Source organism: Stegastes partitus, unplaced genomic scaffold, assembly GCF_000690725.1.
Source record: "Stegastes partitus isolate 25-593 unplaced genomic scaffold, Stegastes_partitus-1.0.2 Scaffold475, whole genome shotgun sequence".
Classification (NCBI taxonomy): Eukaryota; Metazoa; Chordata; class Actinopteri; family Pomacentridae; genus Stegastes; species Stegastes partitus.
Genome location: NW_007578206.1, coordinates 122,277 through 131,802, shown reverse-complemented (window position 1 = coordinate 131,802; position 9,526 = coordinate 122,277). Strand labels below are relative to the sequence as shown.

The following is a 9,526-nucleotide window of genomic DNA, read 5'->3' as shown; positions in this document are numbered from 1 at the left end:
CGGGCTGAGGTGGGTACTGCTGGGCCATCGGGTACGGCTGATGTCCATATGCTGGACCGCCGTACTGTGGAGGAAAACCCTGCAGGCCAGGAAGTACGATTCAGACTCATTGTTGGATGAAACAAAGCAGGTTTGTCAAAGAGAAACTAAGTGGATTCAGACAATTAGGAGGAGTAACGTGGACATGACATCAAAACATTTCTCAACAAGTTCTGACAAATAAGTAATCAGATCAGTAAGATAAATCAGCACTTGTAGTTTAAGACCAACAGCAGAGGACATGAACTCAGGCATCCAGGAAGAGTTTAACTTGACCTGATTTTTTTTTTTTTTAATCGTTGCCATCACCAGAAGAATTGCAGAACACCGTATACCATGACCTTTGATTTAAGGCGTGGAACAATAATTACAATTGTGTAAACTCCAAAAAAAACATACTAAAAGCAGAGGAACGTTTCTAACCACTCTTCCAAGAAGCAACAAAGCCTCTGAAGTGTCTTTTCTCTTCAGCACATCATGTTCTGAATGTGCAAGAAGTTTTGAACAAGAGCTAAAAATCTCGCTGATGTGCAGGAATTTCTAAGTGTGTTCATTTATGGATGAATAGGTGGCACATTTAAAGAGGTCAAAAGACAACAGATGAGCATGATTATATGTGTGTTGACTTATCTTGGATTAAATGTTATCTGCAGTACAGTAAATATTTTNTAGTATGTTACACTAGTGTCAGTGTTAGAAAATCAGTGCTACTATGTAATGGACAAATAATGTTTCAACCAGTGTACTCGTCACATAAAACTAACCCATATACCTGTCAATCACAAAAATATTGTGCATTAACAGAGGAGGTGCAAACAAAACGGAACACAAGTCAGCATGAAGTCATGTAAAGCTACAGTATGAGACAACGTACATGTGGTCATCGGTGTCTTATAAATGTTGCTCATCATGAGGATAAAGACATCTGTTATTCCCACTCTACACTATGTTTTATTTGTTCCGTGAATAATGTCCACAGGGCATTTGGTGTGCAAATATTTGCTTAGTACAAAAGTTGCCAACCTGACTTACAAGGCCGCGACAAAAGAGGGAGAAACACTGCAAAGTAATTTATTGTAAGAAGTGGGATTGCTTAAATACAAAACTTGTGGAGTTTGAAGTGTTGGACGTACATGAGAGTGAAGATGTGTGAGTGTCGTAAAATGCAAAAAGAAAAAAACAAAAGAAAAGAAAACTACCCTGGTAGGAGAATGAGAGAGAGAGATCTCCAGCTGCACCCAAAGCTTTATAGATTTGGAAAGACTGAACTAAGGTGTTCCCAGTTAACACCAATGATCAGCACCTAAAACACAAGCAGACAAACTGAAAACAAAAGGGTTCATCACAAAATCTAAGCTCCACACATTTGAAGTTTCAGCGGTTTAAATTCATCCATTGTCACCTAATAACTGACTCAACAAGTGTACAACTATGCATCCGTGGTGGCGATCAGTAAATAGTGAATTAAACACTTCCACTCTTTAGTTTCAGTCACTCTTTGGCCTGTCTTTGACTAAAACACACGTAGCCAAGCGTGAACAGCTTCCTGATACGACCATGATTAAAATGGCTGTACAGTTGTTGTGCTTAATTTCTGTTTCAGTTAGGTGGGGACAAGTATATCTGTTTTTGTAGTTTTCACCTTGCACTCTGGCCTGGTAATGGATACAAAGAGACTTATTGCAATTTAAAAGTCTTCTAACTGTCCCTGATTCATAGAGTCTTGCAGAATATGGGTGTTTTCATAAACATGTTGAGGTTAATTGGTGATTCTAAATTGTCCGTAGGTGTGAATGTAAGTGTGCTTGGTTGTCTGTCTCTAAGTGTAGCCCTGTGATAGACTGGCGACCTGTCCAGGGTGTCCCCTGCCTTCACCCNCAGGAAATAACATAAAAGAATACAACAGGACAGACAAGAAAATGAATGCTGTCATTGATACAAAGTTGATTTTTGTTGTTTGTTGCAGGAATTTGCATTAAAATGCAGTTGTTTAGCAACATTTAGGTGAAAGGAAACACAACTGAAAGCCAAACTGTGTGATGTTTGATGACATTTTTTGCTCCTTTGTGCGTGTTTCTGTGCTGGTTACCTGCTGTGGAGGGTATCCAGGGCCTGGCGGGGGCATGCCGGGGTAGGGAGCTTCCTGGTAGGGTGGAGGAGCCGGGTGGCCCATGGGGCTCTTCTCCGCAGACCAGTCCTGTTGAGGAGCGCTCGATGTGTTGGTGGGATTCATAATTCAGCAACTTGCCTCACTTAAATAAAAAAGTAAATCTCCCTTTTCACCGCCGTGTTCCTGTAACTCCCACGAAAAGTCTGACTGTTGACAGTTTTTCTTCTTTCTTCAAACTGACTTCGACCCTGCTGCTTCTGCTCCTGCCAGTTGTTTGATCACATGCAGAGGTTTGACACAATGATCCTATCAGTGTCAAGTCAGACAGAGTGAATAGGAAACCTACCAGTCACCTCTTTCAAATTAAAAGCACCAGTAAAACTTTTTTTTTTTTTTTGCAGTTGATCAAAATATGATGAATTTAATGCACTGCATCTTCAAAAACCTGAAACACAATGAGACAATCAGTTTGTTTGTTAATATTATTATTCAGGATCAACAATATAAATAGAAAACAAATACTTTTGCAGTGCTATGAGTAAAATCAGCAGCAGGGCTCCACAGCAAAATTACAAATGAACTCTGAGAGAGTTAAATATGACAGTAGAGAAGTCTCCATATGTGTCCACTCTTTTGATATAATACTTGTGAAAGTCTGTGTAGATTCTCTGTCTTCCAGGTCGTAGTAATCCTAAGAGCTTCAGTGTAAAAACACCTGGACGTCTGTCTGTGATGTTTGTTTTCAGAGAGGTTTCTCATCCGAGAGGCGAAATGTCTTTTAAAAATCTAAAAGTCAAGTCTGTTCTACTCATCCTGAGTTATTTCAGTACTATACAGAGTTGAAAATTAACACGAGTGTTGATAGTATGTTACACTAGTGTCAGTGTTAGAAAATCAGTGCTACTATGTAATGGACAAATAATGTTTCAACCAGTGTACTCGTCACATAAAACTAACTCATATACCTCTCAGTCACAAAAATATTATGCATTAACACAGGAGGTGCAAACAAAACGGAACACAAGTCAGCATGGAGTCATGTAAAGCTACAGTATGAGACATCGTACATGTGGTCATCGGTGTCTTATAAATGTTGCTCATCATGAGGATAAAGACATCTGTTATTCCCACTCTACACTATGTTTTCTTTGTTCCATGAATAATGTCCACAGGGCATTAGGTGTGCAAATATTTGCTTAGTGCGAAAGTTGCCAACCTGACTTACAAGGCCGCGACAAAAGAGGGAGAAACACTGCAAAGTAATTTATTGTAAAAAGTGGGATTGCTTAAATACAAAACTTGTGGAGTTTGAAGTGTTGGACGTGCATGAGAGTGAAGATAGGTTAATTGGTGATTCTAAATTGTNATAATTTTGCCAAGATGTGTAAATCCCCGGGTACCAATACCAGCATGGGAAGAAAGTGCATGCAGTTGAGCAAAGTGAGAGTAAAAGTGACATGTTTGTTGGCACAGTCAAAGTGGAACAGAAGAAACACATCGGAGTGATGGAGACAGCAGACACTGAATCTGAGGAAGAAAAGTGGACAGAAAGTGTAAGAATAAACAACAAAGTGATGACTTTTGAATTGGAGACAGGTGCAGACTGTAATGCAATGTCATTCAAAACAACAAGCACTCAATGTTAGAGGCCGACTTGGAGCAACTAGAAGCAAACTGGTTGCATACTTTGGCCAAAATATGGCGCCAGTGGGAAAGAAATCAATAATGTGAGTACAAAGGACAAAAACACAAAATTGAGTTTGAAATCACACAGAAAGATTATTCCAGCAATACTGGGAGGAGCCACTAGTGTGAAGTTAGGCTTAGTGAAGAGAATGCATGATGTTGGACAGGAAAATGACATTCTGAAAGACTATGATGATCCCTTTGATGGACCAGGATGTTTACCCGCTCAGCACCATGTACAGATTGACCACATTGTTACACCCTATTGTGCATGCACCCAGAAGGGTCCCAGTAGCACTTAGTAGTTGAGGAACCACAGCAGATGGAAAAATTGGGAGCGATAGCCAGGCAGACTGAGCCGACTGAGTGGGTCATTAGCATGGTAACTGTGGTCACGCCTAAGAAAATCTGTATCTGCATGGACCCAAAGGACTTAAATCAGGCTATCAAATGGGAGCACCATCCATTGTTCACTGTTGAGGAAGTAGTGTCCCGTATGCCAAATGCTGTACTAGATGCTAATCAGGGTTTCTGGCAGATAAAACCTGATGCTGAGAGCTCAAAGTTGTGTACATTTAACACCCCTATAGGAAGACAGTGAAAGATTGGTCAGAAATTTCATCACTTCCTCCCTACCTGCCTCCTTGGACCCCTTACAGTTTACGTACCAGCCAAACAGATCCACAGGTGTGGAACAGGTACACAAATTATTTCACTGTGCGTTATATCATGTATATCTGCATTTGTGACCAATAAAGGTCTTGAATCTTGAATCTTGAATACCATTTGGGATTTTATCTGCACCAGAGGTATCTCAGAGGGCTGTTGCACAGATGATTGAAGGACTAGAGGGTGTGGTAAATATCAGTGATGACTTGCTGGTGTGGGGAGACTCTGTGGAGGAGCACAACCACAGACTGGAGAAGCTGTTGGAGAGAGCCAGGGAATACAGCCTGAAACTTAACAAGACCAAGTGTGTTATAAAGACAAATGAAATAAAATACATTGGACACAAACTCAGTAGCAGTGGAGTGAGATCAGATTAACCAGATGAAGCTCATTGATGTGTGATGTGATTTTGGTGGCACTACAAGTAATACATTAAAAGTTAAGATTTACTTCAAACTTATTGCAATCAAAAATCCCTAAAATAATTTAAAAGTATTTTTTTCCAATCGAAGTGCTGCAGTATAACCAGAGGGAGTTAATGGATGTGTGATGAGTTTGATGGTACTACAAGCAATAAATAAAAAGTTATTGAGATTTTACTCAAATTTATTACAATAAAAAATACCTAAAATTATATAATAGTAAATCTTTCCAATCTAAGTACTCTGGTACAGCCAGAGGAAGCTCATTGATGTGTGATGTGAGTTTGGTGGCTCTACAAAGAATAAATAATACGTTTTTTTCTTTCTTTTTTTTTTTTTTACATTTCCTGTTGCTCTGGTAATTTGTTGACGGTCCCTGAGCTGCCGTCTGGCAGCCGTCTGCACGTAAAGATCAATGTAATATATACAGAACGGAGGACGTCCCATTTTGCAACAAACAACAACAACAACAATAACAAATTTGGCCGGTTGTAGGTTGTGGTCTGTATTACAACGTTTGGAAAGAGGTGCCATTTGATTCAAACGCCGACGGGATATAATTATGTGACATTTTCGAGACGTCACGACAGAAAAACTAGCGCATGTACGGCGATGCCGCTAAAACTTCTCTCGAAAGCACAGACTTCAAACTCTCCCAGCCTTTGTTTCATGTCGATAGAACATATAAAACCAGAGATATGATGTTATGAACGTGCGTGGGGGAAAAAAGAAACAAAAAAACGTGTGTAAAATATAAGCATATGAAATATAGACTGCAGGCGTCGCGTTTCTCCGTTTCTCCGTCATGTTTTGTGACGGACAAAGCGAAAGTGAAAGAAAGTCTCTGGAAGTGCAGGTCCTGTAATGTGGCTGTCTGCCTCATTCTGGACAGAAACTGTTTTCTGGAGTGACAGAAAAAAAAAAAAAAACAGAAAGAAAGCTACAAGAAAGCTACACCTACTTTGTATATAGTTGCAAATATTTGTATTTAGTTGATTTTACATCAAATGTACCATTTCAAATTTCATATCTGCAACCCATGGTGACGTTTTCAACTTTCAAAATATTTTATGAATCATGTTTGTGGTTTTTATTGTAATAAATAATACATTTCTTCAAATCAGATTTTGTTCGCTTTTTGTGTGTTTGTGAGGCCAAAATGTTAATATAGTTGGTTAAAGTGAAAAGATAATAGTCAGATCATATAGATGATGTTGGGCTGACAAAAGAGATACCAAACATGGACATGGTAAACATGTTTCTGTGTGGTACATAAAGACAAAACTAAAAGAAAAACACAAAAACGGCCAAAACAGGCCAAGACCTCTAAGGGTTAAAAAGGACAATTCGCTTTGGATGTATTGATGCCAGAAGTTCAAGTCTTTAAATGTCTTTCCAACTTTACTGAACTGCCATCAACGGGGTCTCTGGGTAACAGCGTTGAATCTGACTGCCTTGGCGACGGGGTGGTTGGATGTGATTGCTCATCCAGCCTGTCAGCGGCTTCTCTGAGCAACTTAGATACTGACTTCTGCATATCACGCCACAGAGTTCAAACAGAGAGAAGGGTTCGTGCATTCACAAATTGCGCCGTGGTACTTCCTCTCAGCGCCAAGGTGATGTCACTTCCCTTCAACTGCACTAGGAGCTATAGCGCTAAGCAGGAATCCTGTGATCAGGTATTGACTACTCACCTGGACAGAAAGCCCAAAAGGAAAAGACAAAGACAGAGAGGAAAAGCAAAAGGAAAAAGCAAATACAAAATGGAAAAACAACAGGAAGAAACAGGGAAATGGGAAAAGCAAAGACAAAATGTACCTTTAAATTTCCATATTTTATTTCTTTATTTATTTATTCTTTTATTTATTCCGATTTATATTTACACATTCATTTCCTTATTTCTTAACAGATTCATTTTTTATTATGGCACTCCTGTGATTCCACAGCGCTGAAGACAATAATGACAGGGTGGATGGCAGTTTGAGGGATGTGTACAAAATTTTACATATAATTATAAAATGAGAAGAAAAAAAAAATCAATGTGTCTTCTTTTACCCAAGAACTTGGTAAGATTGACAAGAACATTTAAAACGTATATTCATTTTGTATCATTGAATGTCTTATTACATGAAGTTATCAGACCAGAGTGTGGGACATGGCAACAGCAGATACACCCAACCAAAGAAAATGGTATAAAATTAGTGAAAGACACTTGAAGAAATTTGTCTTTGAGCTGATGTGTGTGTCAATGTATGGCAATGTGTGATAACACCTACATTTTTGATTATTCTGTATTATTTTAATGATAACTTAATGATTCTGATGAGGACACCAAAAGGTACTTTATGGTGATATGAAACTCTCTTTGTATAACATTTGANACACCCAACCAAAGAAAATGGTATAAAATTAGTGAAAGACACTTGAAGAAATTTGTCTTTGAGCTGATGTGTGTGTCAATGTATGGAAATGTGTGATAATACCTACATTTTTCATTATTCTGTACTATTTTAATGATAACTTAATGATTCTGATGAGGACACCAAAAGGTACTTTATGGTGATATGAAACTCTCTTTGTATAACATTTGAAGACTGCATGTATGGTAGTGGGCTGCAAGGTGGCGCAGTTGGTAGCACTGTTGCCTCGCAGCAAGAAGGTCGCTGGTGCGGAGTTTGCATGTTCTCCCCGTGCAGTGTGGGTTCTCTCTTCCTCCCACACAGTCCAAAAACATGTTGAGGTTAATTGATGATTCTAAATTATCCGTAGGTGTGAATGTGAGTGTGCTTGGTTGTCTGTCTCTAAGTGTAGCCCTGTGATTGACTGGTGACCTGTCCAGGGTGTCCCCTGCCTTCACCCTTAGTCGGCTCGGATAGGCTCCAGCCCCCCGTGACCCTATTGAGGATGTGAGCGTGAGCAGTTAGCGGTGTATAGATAATGGATGGATGGATGTATGGTAGAGCATCAGTAAGACTGCTAAGGCTGAAATTTAAAAGCATCAGATTTGGAAAATGTTTTTCATGTCAATAACTTATTGACTGTTGAAACGCACTATTTCTATAACAAAACGTGTATATAACGAACGGTGAGGATTAAGAACGCGATACCGAGCCCCACAGCCACATGGTTCAGTGTCCTCGCCGTCCTGCTGTTCCGCTCCGCCATCACCTGGTCGCCGGCTTGGTTCGCCGTCCGGGTCTGAAGGAAAAAATAATTATAATGAAATAATTGAAAGTGCTTCTCTGCTGCAAAATATACTCTGATCTTTGATACTTCACGTTAATATTTTATTTAAATCGTATTCGCATATAGACATTCATCAGGTGAGCATAAGATGGACACAGTTGTGCACGCCAAGATTTCAATGTGAAAATAGTAATTAGATATCAATAAATAGAATACAAGAGCCTGTCCCAGCTGACTTAAGGCGAAGGCAGGGGACACCCTGGACAGGTCGCCAGTCTATCACAGGGCTACACTTAGAGACAGACAACCAAGCACACTCACATTNCCTGTCCAGGGTGTCCCCTGCCTTCACCCTATGTCAGCTGGGATAGACTCCAGCCCCCCACGACCCTGGTGAGGATTAAGTGGTGTATAGATCATGATGATGAAGGTCATGATGTTTTACTAACTTGTGAGGACAACCCATTTATTTTCATAAAACAGAAAAATGAATAGGGTGGACAATGACATCACAGGGTGGACAAAAATTTGTTAACTGTTGACATTAGTAGATTTATAAACAGCCATCTGAACAAAGTGGAGATGAAAAAAAAAAACGTGTAAAATATAAGCATATGAAATATAGACTGCAGGCGTCTCATTTTTTTCAACATCTCCGTCTCCGTGACGGACAAAACGAAAGTGAAAGAAAGTCTCTGGAAGTGCAGGTCCTGTAATGTGGCTGTCTGCCTCATTCTGGACAGAAACTGTTTTCAGGAGTGACATCGATAAAAACAGAAAGAAAGCTACAAGAAAGCCACACCTACTTTGTATATAGTTGCAGATATTTGTATTTAGTTGATTTTACATCAAATGTACCATTTCAAAATCTGCAACCCATGGTGACGTTTTCAACTTTCAAAATGCTTTGTGACGCATGTTTGTGGTTTTATTGTAATAAATAATACATTTCTTCAAATCAGATTTTGTTGGTTTTTTGTGTGTTTGTGAGGCCAAAATGTTAATATAGTTGGTTAAAGTGAAAAAATAATAGTCAGATCATACAGGTGATGTTGGGCTGACAAAAGAGATACCAAACATGGACATGGTAAACATGTTTCTGTGTGGTACATAAAGACAAAACTAAAAGAATGCAAAAACGGCCAAAACAGGCCAAGACCTCTAAGGGTTAAAAAGGACAATTCGCTTTGAAGTTATTGATGACAGAAGTTCAAGTCTTTAAATGTCTTTCCAACTTTACTGAACTGCCATCAACGGGGTCTCTGGGCAACAGCGTTGAATCTGACTGCCTTGGCGACGGGGTGGTTGGATGTGATTGCTCATCCAGCCTGTCAGCGGCTTCTCTGAGCAACTTAGATACTGACTTCTGCATATCACGCCACAGAGTTCAAACAGAGAGAAGGGTTCGTGCATT

At 39.5% G+C, this 9,526-nt stretch overlaps 1 protein-coding gene and 2 long non-coding RNA genes across 4 annotated transcripts in view; 1 reads left to right on the top strand and 2 right to left on the bottom strand.

Moving 5' to 3' along the window:
* Positions 1-2,605, bottom strand: LOC103360961 (uncharacterized). Its single transcript, XR_520384.1, has 3 exons — positions 2,595-2,605; positions 2,129-2,287; positions 1-79 (listed from the first exon to the last, which is right to left on the bottom strand). It is a non-coding gene; the product is annotated as an uncharacterized LOC103360961 (long non-coding RNA).
* LOC103360962 (uncharacterized) overlaps positions 1-8,027 on the top strand; it is a 16,296-nt gene extending 8,269 nt beyond the window's left edge. Inside the window, exon 2 of the long non-coding RNA XR_520385.1 lies at positions 7,908-8,027. This is a non-coding gene — a long non-coding RNA (uncharacterized LOC103360962). The remainder of the gene's footprint in view (positions 1-7,907) is intronic.
* LOC103360963 (dispanin subfamily A member 2b-like) overlaps positions 6,904-9,526 on the bottom strand; it is a 25,047-nt gene continuing 22,424 nt past the window's right edge. For both annotated transcript variants that reach the window (XM_008286910.1, XM_008286909.1), the window contains 3 exons: positions 7,878-8,124; positions 7,317-7,526; positions 6,904-7,105 (listed from right to left, as the gene is read on the bottom strand). In XM_008286910.1, coding sequence (XP_008285132.1) covers positions 7,984-8,124 — 141 coding nt within the window. In that variant the 3' untranslated portion in view covers positions 6,904-7,105; positions 7,317-7,526; positions 7,878-7,983. The remainder of the gene's footprint in view (positions 7,106-7,316; positions 7,527-7,877; positions 8,125-9,526) is intronic.